Source organism: Prunus dulcis, chromosome 1 (assembly GCF_902201215.1).
Source record: "Prunus dulcis chromosome 1, ALMONDv2, whole genome shotgun sequence".
NCBI lineage: Eukaryota > Viridiplantae > Streptophyta > Magnoliopsida > Rosales > Rosaceae > Prunus > Prunus dulcis.
In genome coordinates this window covers 3,313,551-3,337,598 of record NC_047650.1, presented here as the reverse complement: position 1 = coordinate 3,337,598, position 24,048 = coordinate 3,313,551, and the positions used below count along the sequence as shown (strand labels likewise).

General features: G+C 36.2%; 4 protein-coding genes across 7 annotated transcripts; 2 read left to right on the top strand and 2 right to left on the bottom strand.

The window, feature by feature from the left end:
* Positions 1-770: 770 nt before the first annotated feature.
* Positions 771-4,104, top strand: LOC117616729. The gene is made up of 2 exons (XM_034346127.1): positions 771-1,533; positions 3,619-4,104. The coding sequence occupies exons 1-2, from the start codon at positions 1,301-1,303 to the stop codon at positions 3,674-3,676; spliced, it is 291 nt and encodes a 96-aa protein (XP_034202018.1). The 5' UTR covers positions 771-1,300; the 3' UTR covers positions 3,677-4,104.
* A 567-nt stretch (positions 4,105-4,671) lies between these two features.
* Positions 4,672-6,126, bottom strand: LOC117614915. Its single transcript, XM_034343845.1, has 3 exons — positions 6,007-6,126; positions 5,814-5,908; positions 4,672-5,731 (listed from the first exon to the last, which is right to left on the bottom strand). Exons 1-3 carry the CDS (start codon positions 6,091-6,093, stop codon positions 5,068-5,070), a joined length of 846 nt encoding a protein of 281 aa, XP_034199736.1. The 5' UTR covers positions 6,094-6,126; the 3' UTR covers positions 4,672-5,067.
* A 1,865-nt stretch (positions 6,127-7,991) lies between these two features.
* Positions 7,992-12,057, top strand: LOC117616422 (heterogeneous nuclear ribonucleoprotein 1). 2 transcript variants are annotated; one of them, XR_004584146.1, is made up of 3 exons: positions 7,992-8,462; positions 9,544-10,866; positions 11,372-12,057. XR_004584146.1 is itself a non-coding variant. In XM_034345778.1 (2 exons), the coding sequence occupies exons 1-2, from the start codon at positions 8,241-8,243 to the stop codon at positions 10,723-10,725; spliced, it is 1,404 nt and encodes a 467-aa protein (XP_034201669.1). In that variant the 5' UTR covers positions 7,992-8,240; the 3' UTR covers positions 10,726-11,952. The 2 variants fall into 2 exon arrangements, 1 of the variants encoding a protein (XP_034201669.1); XM_034345778.1 differs by having other exon boundaries at positions 9,544-11,952.
* Positions 12,058-12,573: 516 nt separating this feature from the next.
* Positions 12,574-22,785, bottom strand: LOC117616230 (tuberculostearic acid methyltransferase UfaA1-like). Of its 3 annotated transcripts, none has more exons than XM_034345514.1 (25): positions 22,580-22,785; positions 22,190-22,372; positions 18,601-18,818; positions 18,119-18,224; positions 17,911-18,012; positions 17,557-17,616; positions 17,388-17,466; positions 17,027-17,177; positions 16,568-16,691; positions 16,182-16,362; positions 16,025-16,053; positions 15,617-15,765; positions 15,264-15,366; positions 15,043-15,138; positions 14,899-14,954; positions 14,676-14,799; positions 14,492-14,554; positions 14,331-14,390; positions 14,084-14,245; positions 13,889-13,959; positions 13,717-13,810; positions 13,435-13,571; positions 13,262-13,342; positions 12,940-13,045; positions 12,574-12,845 (listed from the first exon to the last, which is right to left on the bottom strand). In XM_034345514.1, exons 2-25 carry the CDS (start codon positions 22,361-22,363, stop codon positions 12,768-12,770), a joined length of 2,604 nt encoding a protein of 867 aa, XP_034201405.1. In that variant the 5' UTR covers positions 22,364-22,372; positions 22,580-22,785; the 3' UTR covers positions 12,574-12,767. The 3 variants fall into 3 exon arrangements, with proteins under 3 accessions (XP_034201405.1, XP_034201477.1, XP_034201555.1); XM_034345586.1 differs by having other exon boundaries at positions 17,027-17,174; XM_034345664.1 differs by lacking the exons at positions 17,388-17,466; positions 17,557-17,616; positions 17,911-18,012; ... (2 more) ...; positions 22,190-22,372; positions 22,580-22,785 and having other exon boundaries at positions 16,568-16,641; positions 17,027-17,132.
* Between the last annotated feature and the right edge of the window lie 1,263 nt (positions 22,786-24,048).

The window sequence follows — 24,048 nt, the reverse complement described above, 5'->3', positions numbered from 1 at the left end:
GCTTATACTAATAGGAAAGAAACTCATGTAGGACAATCAGGTAACCTCATTATTGCTACGTTAATATGACTTACAACTTAAAAATGACTTGTGTTGAAATGACATGTATGGGAATTAAAAATGATCACCCACATGTAAATAGTCATCTTAGTAGCAATCATGAGTCACCACTTACAAAATTTTATCCCACTTTTGTTTTTGGCTAAGTTCAAATATAATAAAACAACTGCTTAGCTGTTAGTACGATATCACTTCTCTTTTGAATGATGAAAGAGTTTTCAACTATTCATTTCCCGTTGATAATAAAAATATAATTTCGAATGGATTCATTTCATAACGTCAATTTTATGAAATGACATGACAACTCACAAATTATAAATTTAATATTCACGTGACGACAATATTAGAGTTCGACGTTTGTTGAATTCTTCTTTTAAACAGTAGAAGGAAAAAAAAAAAAAAAAACAGTGCATGCATAAACACAATTGGCTGGCTTATCGAGTAAGCGATTGACTCTAGCATTTTATTTTTTGGTACTAAAATGTACTAGGTGCTTTAATAAAAGGAAAATATAAAATATGTCTGTTGTACGTTTTGGTGTATATTCACAGTGAACATACCGCCAACTCCTCACTGTTACAACGATATTAACTAACACACACATAGACTCATATGATGCCACGTGTGAGCCTCTAAATTTTCAGTATCTTATGGAACGATTTACAAAAGGGACCGAGAAAATAAATAAAAAGTAAACGCTGAAAATTGTTGTGAGTTGTTTACTTTTACTATCAAATTATGGGTCTGATCCCCTCTCACTTCAAAGAAACACAACAAAATAAAATCAGAAACTCTCATTGTTAGTATTCATTTGTTTTTTTTTGCACCAAAATGGTTTCAGAATAGTAGTTCCGTTGCTTTTATTTCGTATAGGATCTAAGAAACTGTACATTTTCCGTCACTTTCTCGGGAAAATGTGAAACTTTTCCCAGTTATCTCCCTAGTTAGCAATTATCAGGTTCCTTTTTCTCTCTTTCGAAATTTGATCGTGTTTTCTAGTTTATCTCATTGCTATTCAAGCCCTGGTCGTGTCGAGAATGGGCGTTGACTTTGGGGAAAATGGCAATTCACATCCGTGACGACCTGCAAGATTTGAACTTTAGGGTTAGGGTTTGCGAATTCTTCAACATCAGGGATTTGGGTCGATTGGGTTTTTGATAAATTACAGAATTTTAAATAGTTTCTGGTTGAATTTGGATATCGGGTGTGGGTTTTTCTTGGTCGTGCTTCGAATTTGTTAATGGATACGGATGCTAAGGATGCTACTAATGGCTGTAAAACTGAGAAGTCGGAGACCACAGACTCTCAAAGAGTTGAGGAAAATGTTAATGGAGATGAAGATAGTGAGTCTAATTCTTTGTTGCCGCCTCGGAGAGGCGGTATGTCTAGGAAAACGAATAAAACCCGACGAAAAGTGCAGTGGAATGATAAGAATGGGAATAAGCTTGTTGAGGTGTTGGAATTCGAACCAAGGTAATGTATTTGCTGAATTCTATTTCTTTACTTGTGCATTGTCTTGATCAAATTATAGGAATTTTGATTTCTTTGTTTAGTTATGCTTGTTGTTTGTGTTGTTGTTGGTTTCATGATGTAGTTTTATGATTTAATTTACTTGTTTGAGCTTTGATTTTTTGCTTGTGCTTTGATGTGGTTTAGCTGTGGTGGTTTTCTTTATAATGGATGCTTATACGATATGTTAACTTTGCAAATGTTTTGATGTGTTTTCTGACTATAAAGAAGAACCTTGCCTTTTTGGGCATGTCAAACTGTTTTAGATTTTATCCAAATTGATTGGCACTTTTTGACCTGAATGCCTTTATGACTATGTTTGCATTTTTCATTATGCATTGAGAATTTTTTTTTAATTGGATTCAGCGATTTTGTTGTGAGCTGAGTTTGACCTATTTGAGTTTTCTCAACGAAGGTGTTGTTGCTTCTGCCTGCTCCATTAACAGAATTACCTGACTAGTGTCAGGAATCAGGATGACAGCTTGGGGTTAGTAACTTAGTGTACCCATTAAATAGTAGTGTTGTGTTTCCTCTCATCAGGGTAGAAGTTTGGTCTAAGGAGATTGAAGGAATTTATCAAGCCTTCTTGGGAAATGTTAGAGTGAAAACTGAAAAGCAAAGGGCTAACCAGTTAAATCTTTATAACCATGGCTCCCAATAAAGCAAAAGTGAAAGCATATTCCCTGCAAGATAAAATATAAAGAGCAGCCCCTAGCTCATGTATTTCTACCTTATTGTGGATACAGGGTATCTCACACCTGTAAGCTCTTGGCAAATCCTTGTCTCCTATTTCTTGTTGGTGTTCTGCTCTTTTTTTTCGACTTTGATTTGGGATGTTATTTCAGCCGAGCTTTAATTCCAGAATTCACCATTTTCATTTATCTTTTAATTGTCCTTTTAGCTGTGGTGACACTTAATTTTCAATTCTGCTCTCCAACATTATCCATTTTACATAAGCCATTCTTCTTGTTTAGTCTTTTGTAATGACCATTACCAGCCAACTTTACTTCTTTGGGGTTTGCCTTTCCTTTTACTTCCATGATCTTCTGACATAGCTGCAACTTGCAAGCCTTTAACCACCTTTTTTGTTTATCCTGTGGTAGTCTTTCTTAGTTCATTTTCCTGCAATCATAGGTTTCGTATTTCCTGAAAAAATATATTTTGTATCATATACAGAAGTAATTTTAGCATCTGCTGGGAGACCTTTAGCTTATTGGAGTTCAGCTAATTACTTGACTGGCTATTTGTTACAAACGGGAGTTGCAGTGATTATCTACTGTTCCTACTCTAGAAAAACTGTTTGATTTTGAGGCAGTGGATTGTTAGTAAGACTATGAGAGTTGATCAATTCAGGTTCCATTTTAATGTAGTGCACGATTGTTTTTCTATTATATGTTTAGTCTAGGTTTGTCAGTTGAATATATAGGTTTGGTCAGTCTAATTCCCATGTTTTCAAGACATAGTTTCCTTTTTCTTTTTGTTAAAGAAAATGGTTATCTTTGACGAAGTTTTGCATCCAATTTGTGAAGTTATGCAGATTTACACTAAACCTTCATGTCTTTGGTCTGTTTGATCATTGGAACCTTTATATCTTTGGTCTGTTTGATCATTGGAACCTTCATATCTCTTGTATTCTGGTGAAGCATTATCTTGAAATATCCCTTGATCTAGCACAGAAGTGTCTGCTTACACATAAGGGCACTCTCTGATTTTCATATGAAGTAACTTCCTCAGTTGTCCTTTAGCGTGTTACTGTGTTTGCATGTTTTTGGCTAACCAAAGGAATTGGGAATACAATTTATTCCAAAAGTTGTTGGTTTACCACATCTTTATTGATTGCTCAAACCAAGACATCCTTTTCAAGATAATCTGCTTTGTTGTATTTCGTAGATTGAAATAAACAATCTCCCTATCTACTTGTAATACCAGTTAAAATTGGAAAACAGAATTACCAAAGGAGTAACTATTATCTACATCAATATTGAATAATTGTTTATAGATTTATTGTGGAGTTACTATTCTCTCACCCTTTCTCCTGTTCATCCGCAGCGATGTTAGTGATTCTGATGATGAAGATGCGGATTCTTGCATATGTATTATTATGTAGATATCATTCAGTACACGAATTATCAGGGTACATTTGCTGGATAAATCAATTAGGCAATTTCTCCAGGCGGATTTTGATGCTTTTTATACAAACTGGCTCTGTTTTAACCTACCGTGTCAAGGATGGACCAAAGGTCCTGAGACCAAGGCAAGGCAGTCTCCCATGTCTTGCATCTAAGTCTAGCACGATTTTTTTTTCGGTTAACTTGCTGTGAGCTCTCTTACAACCAGATGCAAACTGAGTGGACCATCATCTTCCGGGAGTGAAAGCAGATAAGGATAACGGCAATATGGTTTCATATGTAATATATTAAATACAGTTGAGATTTTGTATGCTTTATTAGGCATATTTGTATGTTGTATGTATTTAGAATGACAGAATACTTTGATAATCTTCCCGTTCAATAAAAGGTACTTTAATTCTGTTTATTTCTTCTCTTCTGTATTCCTTCAGCACTTGACAGAAAGAAGAAAGTCAATTCATCTTGCAGTTTGAATATGGCTGTGTTCCAGACATACTTCTGTCTAATTTCCATTGACTGTTTCGGCCAAAATAATGTCTTCTATGTAATATTAAATGCCTAAGGAATCAATAATTTGAACCTAGTGGATTTGCAATGTTCCTGCAAGAAATAGCATGTGCCACGCATCACTCAGGTGGTACCAATTTTTTGCTGTTTGTTTGTATACATTGTTCCTGGAAACCCCAATAAAATATTGAAAATTGTTTGCAAACTTGCAATGATGGAATTTTTAATATATATTTTTCAAAATCCTTGTATAATTTGATATTATTTTGACTCTTCCATAAAATTTTATCCAAAAAATATTGATGAATTGATTCTGCTTCTACATGAAATCTTTATTTGGAATCTATACCTCCATTTGCCCCATTATTGGTCATATCATAGACTATATCCTTGCATTATTAGGTAGATGGAATTTTAAAACTCATTCGACCAACTTGCCCCACTCAACATCTGACATAAGGAAATATAATGTAAAGCCAACATGTATTTTTCTGCAAAGCCATTGTTCTGGACTTACATATTTTCCTTGAACAGAGTTACTGCCCAACACAAGTACAAATCCACCAAACATCTTTATTTACAAGAAAATCCAGAGAACCAAAAACAAACAAACCAACACAAACAACAATGCCCTCAAAAAATACACTCTGTCCAAAATGTGCTACAAAGCTAAAAAGCACCCTCAACTACACTTTCTGTTTATTGCCCTCTTCACTTTTTGGTATCAAATTAGCTATGTTTACTTCTCTCTCATAATGCTTTAGATTTGACTGAGCTTGAATTTCAAATCTGTTAATTTCGTGAATGAGATGGTCCCAGTTACAGAAGCTGTGCAAATATTGGTGATCAATGTGGTCTCGGACTAATTTGTACTTTGTGAATTTAACCAACTTGAAAGACTGGCATGAACTGGGATTTCTTGCAATAGAGGTTTGGACTGGTTATAACTTGATCTGCTAGAAGGCGGCATCCGGGGTTCTTGAGATAATGCTGCTATATTCTCCTTTTGCTGCTTTGGTGCTGCTGCTTTTGCTTTGGCTGCTTTCCACTGAGTCAGATTCTCTACTGGACTCAGTACAGAATGTACACACTGGATATTGCCTCTAGAATTTGGATATTCCAATTCTCCTTTTATAGAGGAAGAACAGAATTGCCTTGAAAACCCCTCTTGGCTTATTCTTTGATCATCAATTTCACTGTCATCATCATCATCAATGTCATTATCATCGTTATCTAAATCACTTTCCTCATCTGCTATATGGTCGTCTTCGTCGTAGCTGTCTCGAACATTTTGGTACCTGTAATTTGAAGGAAAAAGTCCCATCCGCAATGTAGTTGAATCCCTTTGAGATGCTGAAGTGGAAAGGCTTCCTTTTGATACTTCTTGGACATTCTTTTCCACTTCCTCCTCCTCGTCACTCTCCAAGAAATGATAACCAGTCGAAATAGGCTCATAGGTCTGGACATTTAGATTGAAGCTAACTTTCTTTCTGATTTTGAACCTTGTCTGCTCCTTAGGCTTGGCTCTAAAACAACCAACATTCAAGGAAAGGGAAATTAATATTCCACATATCATCACAAAGTAGGAGACTATAAGCAAGAACTAACCTGAGTTCAGAACCTGCACTATGGAGACTTTCTCTTGCACCATCGACACCAATAATCGTCAGAGATGAATCTAATGGTACATAGCTCCCACGTCCCTGCAGCAAACAAAATCATAAAAATCCCAAATTGGGTTTAATATTCTGACACTAATTAACATAATGAAACACATCCAGAAACAAAAACCAGAGTTTACATGGTCTCCAGCAGCTGCAACTTTGTTACCGGGTTTTCGCCGCTTTTTTTTCTTAGAAAAACCAAAGCAGGCAAGGAAGCACCCCATATTAGCTTCTCATTAGTGTCACCAACACTGAGGATTGTGGTTCATATAGGCAGATGGAAGGGAAAGGGTGGGTTAGGGGAATTTTAAATGCATTTGGCTCCAAAGGGTTTTGAAAATGGTAACGTTGGAGGAGTTAAATGATGTGGTGGGTGCATGAGTTTAATAAAGGAGGAAATGACAAGAAAAAGCTTTGTTTGTTTGTCTGTGATTACATTGTACAATGCGGCTCTCCTACTTGTGCCCTCATTTATTCGTTTGCCTTTTTGGCTTGTGAGAATTTATGAAGGGGAGTCAAGAACAGAACAGCCCATATTTGTTTGATACTTTTGACAAGTTGTGCATATGGAAGAAAGGAAAAAGAGAAGTTAACGGCTGGCCTGCAACAAAATTCGAAGCCACCTTATTGGAGACGGAGAAAATATCAATGTAGGCTATCTACTAATCTCATTGTTTGAACACATTATGCTCAACTCGAATCACATTATTGACCACATTATACCTTAGCTCTAATTATATTGTTGACCACATTATTTGTTAGCTCAAACTAATTCGAAGACTGATCCGTCTCGCAAATATACTAGACTCATGCCTTCCTATGGTCCAAAATTCTTTAGGCTCATGGACTGCTTTTGAACTGAGCTTATATGACTATACTAAATTTACATTTGATTAGGTTATTTTGACTTTGCCATTTGTTTAAAAAGGGATTTAAACTTTAGATTTGTTAAATCCTTACAAAATTGTAATACCACTTCAACTATAAGCTTTCTTGATTAAAAAAATGTTTATAATCATATGAATATACTCTATGATTTTCATAAAGGATCCTAAGCCTCTACATTTACATACAGTGCATTTACCCGCATTTCGCAATTTAGGCCATTCCAATAATCTAATGACTTAAGATTTGACACTTCATTTAAATTTTTTTACACTCATCCATTTAATTAACTTTAGCTTAACGGTGTTAAGTTTAAATAAAATTAAAAAAATTAAAAAGAAAAAAATACTTTTGCCCCACCCACACTTACGGCAACATCTTCCCTCCTCACAACTAGCCTCCCCCCTCCCCCCTTCCCAAACTCTCGTTTGTTAAAAAATTACTCTTCAAACAAAACAAATTTGAGTATTTTATTTGTAAAATACATAAATAAACTATAAATAAATAAATAAATAAATAAGGTTCTTCAATCTTTCAGATTGCAATGAATCTCAGTTTTAATAAATTCATTGGGACAATACCACCAACACTTGGAAATTATTGATGTTCAAAACAATTATGAGGCATCTCCATCCATCTAGGATTGGGTTGCCGTCTTCTTGTTATTGCTAAAAAGGCACGCTCATGCTAAAAAGGCACGCTCATGGAAGAGGTAGAGAGTTATTGAAGAGGTGGGATAGTTGCTAGGTTTTATTTTAAATTTTTTAAATTTTATTTAAACTTAACACCGTTAAGTTGAAGTTCATTAAATGGATGAGTGTAAAAAGTTTATAAGTGAAATATCAAATTTTAAATCGTTAGATTATTAGAATGAACCTAGATGTTGCGAATGTAAGTAAATATATCGTTTACAAATGCAGAGGCTTGAAATCCTTTCATAAATATTCAATAATTATCAATAATTACAAACAGAGCTGGGCCTCAGGCCTTATCCGAGCAAACGGGCCGGGCAAATGCTACAAGAGATTACAAATTTGAATTCTCGAATAATAAAAGGAAAGAAAAAGGAAAATCATATGTCATCTAGTGTGCACGTCACGTGACAAAGAGCCAAAGACTTGGACCTCATTGAAGGATGGCGACTTACATCAAATCTCAGCCGTACAACATCTACCACCCCCATCAAAATGATTCCCGACCAACCAATCCAGCAAATCTCATCCGTCCAAACGCCTGCTTCCCAATCCCCCAAGTCCCAATCCCCACTCCTCCACCAGAGTCTCAAAGCCTACCATACATACTTCACTTTCCCACGCGCTCTCTCTCTCTCTCTCTCTCTCTCTCTCTCTAGTCGGCCACAAACCCTTCCTCTTCCCTTCCTCTCCAAATCCCAAACCCCCAAAATCCAAAAAACCCCTCCAAAATAAACAAAGATCGAATCTTTCACTCACGTAGGCAGTGAGAGGGAGAGGAAGTGAAAACCCACATGGATTCAGATCAAGGCAAGCTTTTTATTGGTGGGATTTCATGGGAAACCTCGGAGGATAAGCTGAAGGAGTACTTCAGCAACTACGGCGACGTTTTGCAAACAGTGGTTATGAGGGACAAAGTCACGGGACGCCCTAGAGGTTTTGGGTTTGTTGTTTTTGTAGATCCTGCTGTTCTTGATAGGGTTCTTCAGGATAAGCACACCATCGATGGTAGAACGGTGAGATTCAGATTCCAATTTATTGGCTCGTTTTCAGAGCTTATTTAAGTGCTAATTAGGTCTAAAGCTAATTGTTTTCTGTTTCTATGTGCGTGTTTCAGTTTTTTTGTTTATTTTATTTTATTTTATTTTTAACAATTAATTTTAGATTTTGTGTTTTTAGTTTCATTTTGCTTTTGTAATACTGCAATTATGGTTGTATGTATCTTTGTCGAGTTCATATGTTGAGCTTGATTCTGTTAGATATTAAAGTATATATCTTTTGAGTTCTTATGTTGAGATTGATTCATTAGATATGAAAGCATGTAGTTGCATTTTTTCTGGTTTGCGGGTTGCTGTTAAGTTTGGAAAGTGGAACTTGATTCAATTGATATAGCCGTGGGGTGCGGGGGTGGAATAGAACATGATATTTCCTTGGTTTTTCCCTATAAGAACTTTAGAATTCGAAGTCATTGATTCAAATATTTTGTCGCTGTATGTTATAAATGTTATAGTTAATTATTAAGAGTTTTGAAGAATTTGTTTACACCCCCACCCACCCCCTTTTACATTCTTAAAGGCAATTTCACAAATGTCATTATCTAATCTGATGGCATAATAGATTGTATCGTTGCCCTTTTATTGGTCTACTAGTGTGTAATAGAGTTATTCTTGTGAGCAAATGTGTCTGGAGGTACATTGCTATGAAATAATTCATTGCTACGTATGTGACTGGGTTTAGGGTTTAAGATTTGTATTGGTTTGCATGTCAATTGTTTTACATCCCAGAATTATGATGCTGCTAATACTTTTAGCTTGACTTGCACCTCTGGAGACATTTGATTGATTGTTGTGGTCTCTCTTACCACTTTTCAGTGGGTGAGGGTGATCCCCGGGAGAGGATTCGTGTATAACGGGTGGGTGCTGTCTATGGTTATAGTAGGTTATGGATGGCAGAGATTTTACTAATCAGAAGAATTAGAGAAGATGATTTTGGGTTGCTGTAATTGCATAAAAATTAGGAAGATGGAAAAAATGAGAAGGGTTAGGACACCGTAGGTTATCTTTACTTCTGTTGCATAACCTTTGGTTTATATTTCAGGTTGAGGCTAAGAGGGCCCTATCAAGAGAGGAGCAGCAAACCACTGGCAGAGTTGGAAATGCTAACCCTACTAGAAGTGCTGGAAATGGTGGAAATATTAGGACCAAGAAGATATTTGTTGGAGGGTTGCCTCCCACTCTTAGTGAAGAAGGATTCCGTGAGTATTTTGAAACTTATGGCCATGTAACTGATGTAGTAGTAATGTATGACCAAAGTACCGGACGTCCTCGTGGATTTGGATTTATTTCATTTGATACTGAAGAAGCAGTTGATAGGGTTTTGCACAAAACATTTCATGATTTAAATGGTAAGCAAGTGGAAGTTAAGCGGGCTCTTCCCAAAGATGCCAATCCTGGTGGGGGTGGCCGTAGCATGGGGGGTGGTCAAGGTGGTGGTGGTGCAGCTGGTGGTGGTTATCAAGGATATGGCGCATCTGGTGGCAACCCAAATGCATATGATGGTAGAATGGACTCCAACAGGTACATGCAATCTCAGAGTACTGGAGGTGGTTTTCCACCTTATGGTTCTTCTGGGTATAATGCACCCAGTTATGGGTATGGTCCTACCAGTAATGGAATTGGTTATGGCGGTTATGCAAGTTACGGTGGTACTAATACTGGCTATGGAGGTCCAGCAGCTGCTGCCTACGGAAACCCTAATGCCCCAAATGCTGGCTATGCTAGTGGTCCGCCAGGTGCCCCTAGAAGTTCATGGAGTTCTCAGGCCCCCTCTGGATATGGTGCTATGGGATACGGGAATACTGCTCCTTGGGGTGTTTCAGGTGGCAGTGCAGGTGCAGGCAGTGGCGGCCCTGGTTCTGCACCTGCTGGTCAATCACCTAGTGCAGCGGCTGGGTATGGAGCGCAAGGTTATGGTTATGGTGGGTACAGTGGAAGTGATGCGTCCTATGCAAATCCGTCTGGTTATGGTGCTGTTGGAGGGCGTTCAGGGAGTGTCCCAAATAACAATGTTGGTGGCGCAGGTGGGGAGCAAGGTAGTGGTGGTGGCTATGTTGGGAGTGGCTATGGCGATTCAAATGGAAATACAGGTTATGGAAATGCTGGTTGGAGATCTGATCCATCCCAGGCTTCAGGAAACTATGGTGGTCAGGCAAATGGTGGACAAGTTGGTTATGGTGGGGGGTATGGCAGTGCTCAGGCACGACAATCCCAACAGCAGTAATTTTGATGGTCAACTGTTTCAATGGGAATTTCATCCTGTTTTATGGATCTGTAACTCTTTATGCATGAGCTAGTAATGGTTTCTCATCACCAGCGGCAGTAGCAGGAACAGCTCAAGTTGGATGGCAATGCTTTGGGACTGGTTGGATTGCTTAAATTCTAGTAGTTTGCAGTTACTCTTTTGGTAGTCTATAATAAGTAGTATTTTAGTTCGCACTAGATGCTCCTCGTATTTAGTTTTTGCTTTTGAGTGGTGTTAAATTTGGCGTGCTTATAATTGTCTACTTGCTGCTAGTGGCAATTACGTTTTTGGTCGTAGTGTTAAAGCTAAAGTAGCTTATATAACCTTACCTATTTTGGTTTTATTGCATTTGAGTATTCTGTTGTTTGACATCTTATTAGTGCTTTATTTTAATTTAATTTAATTTGGCTGAGGATTAGATGCTGTAGAAAGTTTAGCCATTAGGTGCTTATGCTTGATTTGTTATGACAAGTAGGAGTACAAAGATGTAGTGAGGATATTTTTCTGATAGCAATGGAGCTATGGACTGGTCACTTCGTTATGGGTAGCGATAATCATAGTGGTAGTTGACACTTTGACGATGGCATAATCATTTTCCCCCTGTATTTGCCCTTGTGTTGTACAGGAGGAGAGGTGCACAAGTTGTAAAGTGAAGTGTCCATCATGGCTGAAACGAGCTTCATGGTGGGGCATGTTCATTGGGGGTGTGTTCAGCATGGAATGAAATATTTGGAAGTTTGTTCACATGAAATTAATGAGGCATTCTCCAGCCAGGCCATGCCATTGCCAACACTGTCAAATTTCGCAGAGTCCTCAAGCCCATGTCACTAATATTGTAAACTTCACCCTGGTTTTGGTTGCATGACAGATTGTGAGGTGAACTGCGTACGGTATGTTGACTTGAGCAGCTTGGCCAGATTTGCTTTAAAATTTGATTGTGTAAGGCGGTGTTTTGATTCATAGGAGCAGATGGTTCCGGAATTTAGAGAAGCAGAAAGGAGGTGCTTCTGTTAAAATAGTTTTTCTAGAACTTTAGAATGAAGTAGAAGACCCATTGCATTTTTATTCATTTATTTTTCCAAATTTGAGAACACAGGCTAGATTTATGATGCATTATTTCAATAAGAATATTGACTGTTGTAATAGTGCAGACTGTTTTCTCCTGCCCTGTTATAGTATAGAGTAGCCTACCCTATTTCTTGTCTCCGTCCATGTGTTCTTACCTTGTTATCTCAATTCTTTGTGGGGGAGTTTTGTGTTTTGACTGAACTACAGGAATCTGTCAAATAGAAAAGGCAAAAATACTGAGGATGTGAGGGCTTTCTTGTCTGATTCTGTATTGAACGTTTTGTTCAGTGTTTTAGAATCCTTAGATGTTGCACCCACCAGACGATGATCTGTTTTGAAATGACTAGTGATGCATTTACTAGCAACTTAAGCATACATACATGCCTTGTTGTTTTGAGCGTTCCTTGGTTATAACTTATTGGCATCTTCTGCCCCTCTCCCGCAACTTGGATTATGTAAAGCATATTAGAGATAAAATGGTGTAAAATGGGTTACCCTGGTATGGAAAACCCTGTATGTTTAGAACATGGTCTGTGCTGCAAAACTTGGTGTGTCTAAATTTCAATGGCCGATGTTAGACAGTCACTGATTGTGCTAGACGTGGGCATTTAGTTCTGTACTACGATTTGTGGCAAGGAAAGAGAGAAAATAAACCAACCTTGTGTTACGTTACATTTTATGATCTGCCTCAGTGGAGTGGGCTACTAGGCTCTACTTACTCAACATTTTGCTGTTCAGCATCGACAGAAAGCTAAATGATAAAAAATCTTACTTTTGTGTCTACTGGGTTTTTTTATAAAAGTAGTGGAGATAGGCAGTTTTTCACGGAAGCTTGTTCGATCCAAAACACAGATGATAAAATAACTGCTAACAATAAAAGAAGAAAAAAATAAACAGAAACCCGGCAAAACTTTGTTTGCTGAATTGTGAAGCCTGATCATATAACAGAACAATCAACATGCTGAAGCTGAAGGGAAGCCTTTGTATGGATCAGTGAAGGCCGGAGTGTTGCCAGGACGCGAAAACACAATCTACATCACAGACGAACAGTTTGCAACTCTTTAGTTGTGGATCCAAAGAGCTTAAAATATCTGAAAATTGCAGGAACATATATGTAATGTGTACCTGGTAATTTCCAAGCGTATATGTCTTAAAACCAGCAGCACAGTAATCAAAATAATATTCCCATGTCCGGATGAAATTCTCATTGAACCCAAGAGCCAGTATTTCACTACAAACATCCAAGCCATTGTGCCAACGTTAAAATCCCAAACTTCAGTTACATATGTACATATGTACATGTATGTCTAAAAACAATTTTTATTAGAGAATAAATTCAGAATATGCATTTTGTAGCAAAAGAAAAGCACAGAGAGCAACAAGCAGCAATGATAAGTTTATGTTTCTTTGGGGAGGATTATTGCAGTTTACATGATTTTCTTCTTACCTATGTCTCTCCAAGAAATTTTTTCTCCAACATCTCAATGTCTGGTAGTAATGGATTCCAATGTTTTCCAAGTGCTCCACACTGCAGTAATGGAATTCCAGATAGTCGAATAAAAATACGTACAAGGAAGTTAAACCTAACCATGAAATTGTTGTCATGATAACAGATCATACCAGAGTCTGGAAGAAGCAGCCATTGCTGATGTTACCCTACTTAACGAAGGTAGACATCCACCAGGAAAAATATATTCCTTTATGAAATCTGAACTTCGTCTGTACTCATCGTAACGTTCATCCGGTATTGATATGAACTGAAGCAAAATCAATAGCCCTTAACTATTAGCAAGATGTTGGATGCTACCCTTTATAGGAGTTTATTTTTCAGTCAAAATAGTCGAACAACTATATTTAACTAGTTCTAGTTCTACCTTGGGACAGCATTATATGGGATGTTACCTGTAAAACAAGAAGGCCATTATCTGCAAGCACAGATTCACAGCAAGCAAAAAATTCGTCCATAAATTCATGCCCCACACTTTCGAGCATCTCGCTGAAAAATTCCACCGCAGGTCAAGGTATTTTCGAGGAATATTATTAATGAATTAAATTTGGTGGGATCAGTACTCACCAAGATATAATTCTGTCGTATTTGTAGTTAGGAAGTTGCCTATAGTCGCACAGAAGAAATCTGATGCGGTCCTGGAAGAAATTTAGTTGAAATTATGCATGAAAGGCTTTTCTAAGTAAGCCTCAAGCCTTGACATGCATCTAGCAGCATGTGCATGTGCTTATATATAAGCATGGAATTTACAAAATTTGATACCTGAAGGCCAGCATCTTTCACTTTCTTTTGTGCATATTTGAGTTGTTCCTCGGACAGAGTGATGCCAGTGTATTTACAACCAGTTTGTTTGACAACTTCAATAGCTAAGCTTCCCCAACCGCATCCGATCTCTAGAACTTCATGGTTCTTCTCAATTCTAGACTAGATTAATTCAAAGGAAAAATAGATTGGAATAGTGCACAGAAAAGGATATCGAAAGCTCACAATTCTTACATAAAAGACTCACCTTTTCAATGAAAAGAGAGATTTTCCTTAGCTGTGCAGTCTTTAAATCTTCATCTTCAGTCTATAAAATAATTCAATACAGAAATAAAAATTAAAATTAAACAATACACCTTTTTTCATGCTAGGTTTACTGTAAACTTGATGGAAACTGATGATTCTGACCTTAAATACAGCACTGGAATATGTCATTGTTTCATCCAAGAACAGCGAAAATAGATCATTACTCTGCAACACACAAAAAGATAATAATCAGCTTGTGCATGCCTGATGCTAATTAAATTCAGTACCTTAAATGAAAACAAACTAAATCTCTGTGAAAACTAAATCCAGGTCATAAATTGTATACCAGGTCATAATGACGAGAGATGTTCCTGCGTGCCTGTGTGAGAGTATTTTGCCTTGAAACATGCTGAAAGAAGTACTTTGCTGAGGCTATACTAGCTGTGAATAACAATGGCGTCCACCATCCCCTATAGCAAACAAAGGTGAGTCCTGAGCTCAGTGAGATTCTGATGACTACTAGCTATATCATAATTCAAGTTTAAGCTGGTAACCAAGTCTCATCAAACCTTTTCTTGCTCAATTTTGAGTCAGAAGAATTTGAATCTCTGTTGGCAATGAGAATCTGGAAAATGAATCAGCAAGATGATAACTTATGTGAATCGGCAAAGTAACCAAATGATTTTGCACTGGACACCGATCAATTATCTTACCATAAAAAGATTTAGAAGGCCCTTGTCTTTATCAATGAAAGAAAAATCCCCGTTGATATATGCATCTGCAAGGCCTAAATCAGCCTGTGTCATTACCTGACAAATGCATTCTACTAATGAGTGGAAGTGATTAAGAACTTTTCCTTTTAACTTCAATACCATGTAGTTTATAATTCCCATTAAAAAAAAAAAAGTGTTAAAATCAAACCAAGAATGCATACCTTCCAGTAAAACTGAGGAGTATGAACTCTAAGAACACATTTTAGAGAACACCCTTTTCTGGTTCCCTCAAAGTTGAAAATTGTACCTCCTTCCTCTAATAAACTATAGGAGGACAAGGCACAATATATTAATAATCTCCATAAAAGGAAAAAATTATTCCACATGATGAAAGAAAACTAAAGGAGTATGTAGTGGGGATGCATATATATCTCATTCTTATGTTAAGAAGAGTTTAATGAGATAATTGGCACATGGAATGCAGATCATTAACTACAAGCTTGTGATTTATATGATTTAGCTTGAGCTTTATAGCGAAGAAAGTCTAGAATATTAGCCTTTTAGTATTACTCACATTAAACATCCAGTAGATATATAATGTCTAAGAAACCTAGTAACAAAAAGGCGTGCCCCTGTTTCTGTCAGTGATGGAACCATGTGTTTTGGGTTGCTCAAGAGGGAACATCCTTTTCCAAGCATACCGTGTGCCGCAGCCATTCCAGCCTGCAAAGTAGAACACTTCACTGCTAAGCTGAATTCCACTAATTTGATATAATCTTGAAGAGACCTTGGAGAAAACATAGGTTTGGCAGCCCTTCTTCCAAATGGCTAGGGCTTTTATATAGTCAGCATTGTATCGCTCAATCGAAAATGAATAAAATTACCTAGGATGTCAATCATTCTTTCATATCTTACCATATAACATATTTGAATTGGTTATACAACAAAATGATCTTTAATAACTTATTCCATCATGTCATACCTTTAGTCCATCCTCATGGAAGCCATAACCTGAAAAAGAAAAATATGACATACACTCAGCTGATTTTACAAGCTCTGAGCGATGAAAATGTCGTAATCATCTCTTTAATGCAAGATAGAGCTAAACATAATTCTGGCCACCAGAGAGTAAACCTCACCCTGGTATGCTCCACAAAACCAAATTCCTCTCTTTCCTTGAATGCGATGAAGCTCCACTGAAGCTTTTGACGCAGCAACAGATGGGACTGGATGGCTTGTTGACCACTTAAGCAAGGTATGTTCTGGTGTATGATCTGGGTTGAGAGTCACAAGAAATGGTAGACCTTTTCCATCAATGTTCTGCACATTCAGAAATTCCAGGGAATGGTTAAATCATTTAACAGCGAAGGGAAAAAATTCTAGGAGTTCCTCAACTTTCTACTTCTCTTAACAAAATGAGGCTAAACATCAAACCTATTGGATCAAAGTCCATATTTTTAATGTTTCATTTGATGTTGAGAACTAATATGAACTTTATTTCTCATAAGTTGAACACACTATTTACCTGAAGCACATTGAGCCAGTATGTCAAGCATACTTTGTTGCCATTACTTCCGAGAAAATTCCATGCACTCCATGCTGCTGGGTTTTGGGGCATTAAAGTTTTGTCACGATGCAGGAAAATATCACTGCCAATAGAGAGTTGAACAATGATTGTGCATTGAATGAATTAGCTATAGGAGATCACAGGCCAAAGCCAAATCAACTTCAGCATGAAATCCATTTTTCCCAAACCAAAAAAAGGCAGAGAAAGCACATGAACAAGTACACTATTACAAATTGATTATATTCTGAGTACACTTCAAGTGTCCTAGTCCTAAGCTCTGAGGAGCAACAATTACCATCTTCCGATCAAAATGACACTTACTGAATAAATATGAAGAAAGAAAATGGTTACTTTGGGAAAAAACTGAAATGAAAATTGAACTTAATTGTCACTGCAAATGATAATTCAATGAGGTACCTGTATACATATTGGAAAGCACCGAGTACTCTCAACTCATCTGATGTTGCCTGGTCTCCTAGTATTCTCACAGCGTCTGGGGCGTGGACAGCCATTACGCAGCCATCATATATTTCCTCCAAACCATCACCAGAGAGTACACTGCAACCTGCTATCTCTCATATAAACTCTGTTAATACAATGAGGTTATAGTTCTGGTAGATATAATGCATGGTTAGTTTCATATAAAACCAAACTTATCAGGCATAGCTCATAAATCCACTCAATATACTAGCAAACTGAACCAAGAATTTTTTATTATAATCCTACAGGAATTCATACAATAGCAAATCAAGAAATGGAAAGAAATTTAATTACTCACCCTCATCGGTTGTGGAAACCCTATGTACCTCAGAGCTAGTTCTTATCTGACACCCTTTACTTTCCAGCACTTGTCTGACCTGAAATGTTAACCAAACATCAGCCACAGGGAACATTTACTTCAAAAATGAGGCAAGCAATATTGGGTGATTCAGCAACACAATTAAGACCTTCTTGACATAACAATGTGAACGCCATCTGACAGTAAGCCACTGTGGGCGGCCAAATAGCTGCAAAACCAAACCAGGCCAAGGCAAGAACGTAAGTACCTATAGGCATGAAAACTCTCAAAGCATACAAATTGGGAAAGCATAATTTAATATAAAGGTTTCTTTTTTTAACACATGCGATAGTCTAAACTAGAATGGGTGGGGGTTTCGCACAAGCATACTATCAACCAAGGTGTTATGGGGTTCGAACCTAAGATCACTAGTCTGCAAGTCAATGCCTTTTTCCAGTGGGCTAAACCCGTTGACATACAAAGGCTTTTAAGGTCAGCTAAAAGGAGAATAAAAATAATGTACCTGAAGTAGATGATGGTTTCGACAAAATGAGAGAACAGAGAAGGCTGAGAAGCTCATAACCCCTTCTGAAGGGCAAGACCAGATTGAACCACATACTGGAACCTGCAGAATATTTTCCACCAAGGAACTAATTAACTTAACTGGAAACAGGTGACTTGAAAAGCTCCAACTAAAGATGTTACAGAAATTAATGGTTCGGTGATCTCACAAGATAAGCCTTCTGAAATAATTCAGAGTAGCCTCGTGACTTGATAAACTGCCCCAAGGTTTCATTGCGATCAATGTCCGGGTTGTTCTCGAGCTCCTCAAGGTAACTGGAACAGGAAATAAAATAGAAACATACACATATATTGCATCACTAAGATACATAACTGCAATAAACCCAACATTTTTATATGCCCGACTCTAGTACCATTTCATTTCGTTATAATATGCGTGAGCGACATGATTGATATGTCATGAACCTAGTATGTAATAATAATATTAATAATAAATACAAGTGTTATAATATGAGTGCATACCGAAGAATTTCTCCAAAAAGTTTATATCCGACTCTACGTGAATCTAGATCATTAATGAGATTAATTCTTGTCTGAATGTGTAGTCTAAATTCAGGATACCATAAAAAGTACAAATTTATTTCTGCAAATTTAATACATAATGCGCAGGATGATCACTTAAGTTACTTACTTGATTGCATCGTGTTTAAACTTGGTGATTTCTCGAAGCATTTGCCAAAAGTATGGATTGAACAAGTTCCTCTTTTGTGCAAACAAGCTTGCCAAGCCATTTCGACTGCCCCATTCACAGCCTTGCCCTTTGTCTAAGCTCGCTGAGAAGGACATATCAGATGTCTCCATATCAACTCCAAGTCTCTCAAACAACTCCATCATATTTGGATAGGTTACCTGTCCAATTGTCAAACCATCAATTTATTTATTTTTTCTTGCTGGAGTATACAAATTCGACATCGAAAATTCCAAGTCTTGCATTACAAAACATAAACTCTTGGAACTCCCTACCATTATCAATTAGTTTTGGATAGATCAAACCTCAAATCTCAATCAGAACTTAAATAAGTGTGTGTGTGTGTGTGTGTGTGAGAGAGAGAGAGAGAGAGATTATTTATTTATTTTTAAAACTTAATTTAAAAAAATTATATGATTAAATCCTGAGATTAACTAACCAAACATATTTTTTTTAGCTAAATACAATTTTTTTAAAACTTAATATAAATGAAACGGGTGTCAGCATTGTACACCTCTATTTGTCAGCATCAAATTAAAAGTAGAGGCCACATTTATTTTGTTAGTACAGCTTTGTGTGACTATTGTTAGATGTATAAATTCATTCATTTACATTCATATCAGTTGAGAAAAATTAAGTGGGTTTCCACGTTTATTGACGTATAAGGAATCAAAAAATTAAGTGGGTTTCATGTTATTTCAATATTTGATTAAGGGGAATAGTCGGTCTCATATCCATTTATTTATTTACCAATTGATGAATTCAGAAATTTTCCTTCCTAGGAGCAAAACCTGTAAAATCTAGCCTAGCATGCACTGGCTAACGGCGCCAAACAACAACCTGTAAAGACTGGCCTAATGCAGCCTAAGTCTCAGCCATTCCTTTGCCCCCTTCCCTACTTTAGCCTTCCTTGAGGCATTTTATCAAAGAAAATATCATGAAAACTTGACACCTTTATAAGTGTAGAATAAGACTAAATGAGGCTAGTGTCTTCACTGGCTCCTCATTAGATCCACCAATACCTAACTTACTCGATTCACGACTTTACTCGTTTCAAATAAACATGTACTATTACTAATCTACATTATAAATACTGAATCATAAATGTGGGAACCTAATTAATTCAAAACCCTAAGTCAAATAATTAGGCCAATCAATTTGGGAATTATTTGACCTAATTAGGAGTTACCTAACCTAATTGGGAGTTACCTAACCTAATTGGGAATTACCTAATCAAATTGGGGGTTACTTGATAGGGTTTAGGGAGTTACCTAACCCTTACTTGATCCTCGCCTTAATTAGGGATTTGGTTAAATCCATAATCCCTAAATACATCAACCTCACCAACCACACCAACCTCACCAACTACACCAACCACACCAACCTCACCAACTACACCAACCCCACCAACCTTTCCAAGGCCACTATAAATACTTGGTCACGCACAAGGATGAGGTACGCCTAAATTCCTACTAAACTCTACAGAAGTTATTTCTCAAAAACCCTAGCCACCCCCTCTCTTTCTCTCTCTCACACAAGGCTCCGGCCACCACACACGGCTCCGGCCACCCGGTTTTCCTTGAATTACTCTACCTAACTTAGGCATCGGAGGGCCTTTGGCCAACACCCCCCGGGTGTGGTCCTTTTACTCCGATCTGTTTTGCAGGGAGAAAGAGAGGCGGAGAAGACGAAGGAATATTGGGCGAATATTCTCGTGGGTAAATTTGCTCCCTCAATAAACTCCTTGACTGCTTCTAATATGCACGGGATTGAGAGAGTTGCCTAAGAGCATCCACAATGATGTTCTCTATTTCTTAGTTAAAATTTAGCTAAAAATATAAGAAAGCTATTTTAATAGCTCTCTAAAAAATTTCAATTTTAACCATACTCCCTAATTTGGAGTGTCATAAATACTATAACTCTTTTTTAATTGGTCAATCTCTATTAAAAAATAAAATAAAATAAATCAAGAGACCAAGGACCAGTAGTACCACCCACCGCGGAAGAGTTGGGACCATATGTAATGTCCTTTCCAAATGCCTCCAATCCAACAACCCATTTCACATGTTTAATGACGTGCTTATGATAATTTAATATTAAGCTACCAACTAAGGACGTTGCCATGATTCGGTCCAATAAATATATATATATATATATATACACATAATCTTTACATATTTATTCAGACTCAAAAAAAAAAAAAATCTTTACATATTAATAGTAAAAGACCATTAAGTTTGCAAATTACTCAAAATTACTGTTATTTAAATCACAACAATTTTATTTTAAAGAGACAAATAAGTAAAACAATAGGGTAATACAATATAAAATAATTAAAACAAGAAAAGAAGAGCTAATATCCATAAAAATAAAAAGTTATTTAAATAAAGATAAAATTAAAGTAAAAATACACATTAAGTGTAAGCGCGGATGAAAGAGTAGTTATGTGTTTAAATTTAGAGATATTTAGTGATATACCCATTTCTAGCACTAATATTATAAATAAACCCTACACAATTGAATTCCTATAAACAAACCCAAAAAAAACCCAAAAAATGATAGCTAGCCTTATTGAATTTAATATTGATTATTAAATTACTTTGATGCCCTATTGAGTGCTTTGGGTATTTTTATGAGATTTTGGGGTTGGGCTTGTTTTAAGAAATTGATGGCAGTTTTGTAATTTATAAGAAGTTAAAAGTTTTTTGTTATGTTGTAAATGGACTTTGGGTGTGTTTCTAAAGTCCATTTTATATAGGGTATTTTTATAATTTGGGCCCCCATATTGGGTATAATAGTGAATCCCCCTTAAATTTAAGGGAAAGAAATTTTGGAAAAAACGAAAATATCAATTTTTACCCCCAACATAGGGGACCCTTCGTTTGGAGGGGAACCCATCACTACTCCGACTTTTTCCCCATTTAGAGAATAAAATCAAAATTCTATCATCTCAAATTTTTTTTTCTAATGAAGTTTTTAGCTAAGGCCGGGTCATTTTCTCTGACCCAAAAAAAAAAAAAAAAACTAAAGCAGGGTCACTTCAGCTCCTATTTAATTAGGCTTGAGTTATTTTTTTAAAATTAAAATTTTAGTAAAGAAATTAATGTTTAAAATAATATTTGAAAAAAAATTCAGGTTTTTATTAAAATAAAAAATTAAGTTTCAAGGTTTCAAGTTTGAATAGTCAAATTGCAGGGAGTTTGTAGTTCAAGTGGTTAAAAGCATTTATTTATGAAACTGAGGTCCTAGGTTCAATTCCGCCCTCCCCCAATATCGTTTGTATAAATAAAACAAGTTTAAATAGTAAAACATAAACCAAACAGAATATATATAAACTAACCTAATCAAACTAACTTAAACCTGACAAAAGTTAAGTGTTTTTTTATTTTTTTAAGAATGATAAAAGTTAAGTTTTAGTATTTTAGTTTTTTTTTTTTTTTTAAATTTAAATATAAACATACGTACCAATAAAGAAAAATGAGATTTTATCCGCAAAAATAAGCAAAGGTGCATTGAGATAATAATTACTTACACGATTGAAGACCATAAAGCCAAGGTCCAAATCAACGCCATCAAATGTGACAGTCCTGGCATGGCCGCCCAAGTAGTCATCCTTCTCAAACAACACCACCTCCGCCCCTTCTTTTGCAAGAACATAAGCCGAAACCAAACCACTAATCCCAGCACCAATCACTGCCACTCTCATATTTTCTCTCTGCATTTGAATTTAAAAAGAAAAAGAAAAAGAAAAGAACAAATGAATCAAAACTGCAAAAGAAAGTAAAGGAAAATAAGTTGAATGGAAGGTCTAAATTCAGGCACATTAATCTTTCTCAACACACACAAAAACTCCACTGTTTTTCCTCAAATGCAGACTTCATGTCATTATTTATGCAGATAAAATTAAAGCTCTAAAACTTACCACAAAGTTTGAAGCACTTCCAAGTTGTTGGGGTTTAATTTGCAGATCCAAAATCCTAAAACCCTCGAAACATAACAGGCATTCCCCTAAACCCTCTTCCTTCTTCTCTCTTTTCTTTGATTGGAGGAGGAGAAACTAATGCAGCACTGAAAAGGAAACCAAAAGGCCACTAAAACTCTCTCTCTCTCTCTCTCTCTCTCTCTCTCTCTCTCTCTCTCTCTCTCTGTGCATAAATAGATAAGCCAAGTAAGGTCCAGGAACATGGCCCATTTATATTACTGAAAAGATTTTCCAAGCAAATTGTGAGAAAAATGAACTCATGACATGATTGTGACATAATTAATTAGTTAGGTATAAGATACTATTTTATTAATTACTTCATTAATTCGTTTTCTAAACTTAGTAATCACTGGAACACAAAAGTTTGCCTTTAATATGATTTTCGAAAAGATGGAGCATGGACAGTGGTGGTTGTCTTCTGTCGGATTGTGACGAGCCAATAAAGATTCTAATGTATTACCATCCACTCATTTTTGGTTGCCTGGTTGTTGCCAAGTTTCATCGAAACTTGGTCATCAATTAGACCCCATATATCCAATCCAAATCGGCCTTCCCAGTTAAATAGTTTGATGTTTAATTTTCTGCTACCGAGAAATACGTGCATGTGTTTGAATTTGAAATCAAGAAAATATAAACTCTTTTTTATTTATTTTAATATTGTATAAAAAAGCGATAGAATTTTATTAGATTAATAAAAATATATATTTAAAAAAACACTGTAAAGAGAGTCATTCCAATAGCAATATAGCAGACATGGATATAGCAAACATGATATTGTTGATTTAGGTATCCAACGCTATCTTTTCTTTTCTTGGTGTGGACAACACGATTGATATGTCATGAGCTTAAGTCATTATTGTGTGACATTGAAATATAGTCACGTTGAATAATCAGTCCATATTTTATAATATATGTGGACAATATAGTTGATATTTTTTACTTTTACAACATAATATCAATAATTATACACTCATATTATAATATGTAGATTAGTTGTATTATGTGTTCATTTTCTTTTTTAATTTTTTTCCGGTCAAAAACTATGTTTTCATATTCTTTTCGAGTTCTTAAATCAATAAGAGGATCCGGATCCTATTTGACCCTTTACACCCGAGTTTGATTTCCCTTTAATATATTATAAAGTAATTTAAACTATCGCTTGTCTATAAAAGAAAAAATAGAATCTCTTATCTCATTTCTTTTTAACAAGGCAGTTTGTTTTCATTGATCATCAATTTTGATACTTTGTGTGGCAATCATTTAATGACTAATTGTTTGCGGTGGGCATGGGTTTCTTTTATATCTTGCCATAGAACTCGCGGAGGTAGTTGTTTTTTATTTTCAATTTTTGTCTTCGGAAGCTTCTTCAATATAGTTGTTTTCAGCCGACACTAATACAAATCATCACT

Excerpts from the sequence above, each read along its gene's own strand:
- LOC117616729 (XM_034346127.1), top strand. The coding sequence starts at position 1,301 with ATGGATACGGATGCTAAGGATGCTACTAATGGCTGTAAAACTGAGAAG. Across the intron at positions 1,534-3,618 it reads GTGTTGGAATTCGAACCAAG|CGATGTTAGTGATTCTGATG; the intron begins GTAATGTATTTG and ends GTTCATCCGCAG.
- LOC117614915 (XM_034343845.1), bottom strand. The coding sequence starts at position 6,093 with ATGGGGTGCTTCCTTGCCTGCTTTGGTTTTTCTAAGAAAAAAAAGCGG. Across the intron at positions 5,909-6,006 it reads TTGCAGCTGCTGGAGACCAT|GGACGTGGGAGCTATGTACC; the intron begins GTAAACTCTGGT and ends TGTTTGCTGCAG. Across the intron at positions 5,732-5,813 it reads AGTGCAGGTTCTGAACTCAG|AGCCAAGCCTAAGGAGCAGA; the intron begins GTTAGTTCTTGC and ends TGGTTGTTTTAG.
- LOC117616422 (XM_034345778.1), top strand. The coding sequence starts at position 8,241 with ATGGATTCAGATCAAGGCAAGCTTTTTATTGGTGGGATTTCATGGGAA. Across the intron at positions 8,463-9,543 it reads ACACCATCGATGGTAGAACG|GTTGAGGCTAAGAGGGCCCT; the intron begins GTGAGATTCAGA and ends TTTATATTTCAG.
- LOC117616230 (XM_034345514.1), bottom strand. The coding sequence starts at position 22,363 with ATGAGAGTGGCAGTGATTGGTGCTGGGATTAGTGGTTTGGTTTCGGCT. Across the intron at positions 15,139-15,263 it reads CTCCTCAGTTTTACTGGAAG|GTAATGACACAGGCTGATTT; the intron begins GTATGCATTCTT and ends TGCATTTGTCAG. Across the intron at positions 12,846-12,939 it reads ATACGCTTGGAAATTACCAG|ATTGTGTTTTCGCGTCCTGG; the intron begins GTACACATTACA and ends TCTGTGATGTAG.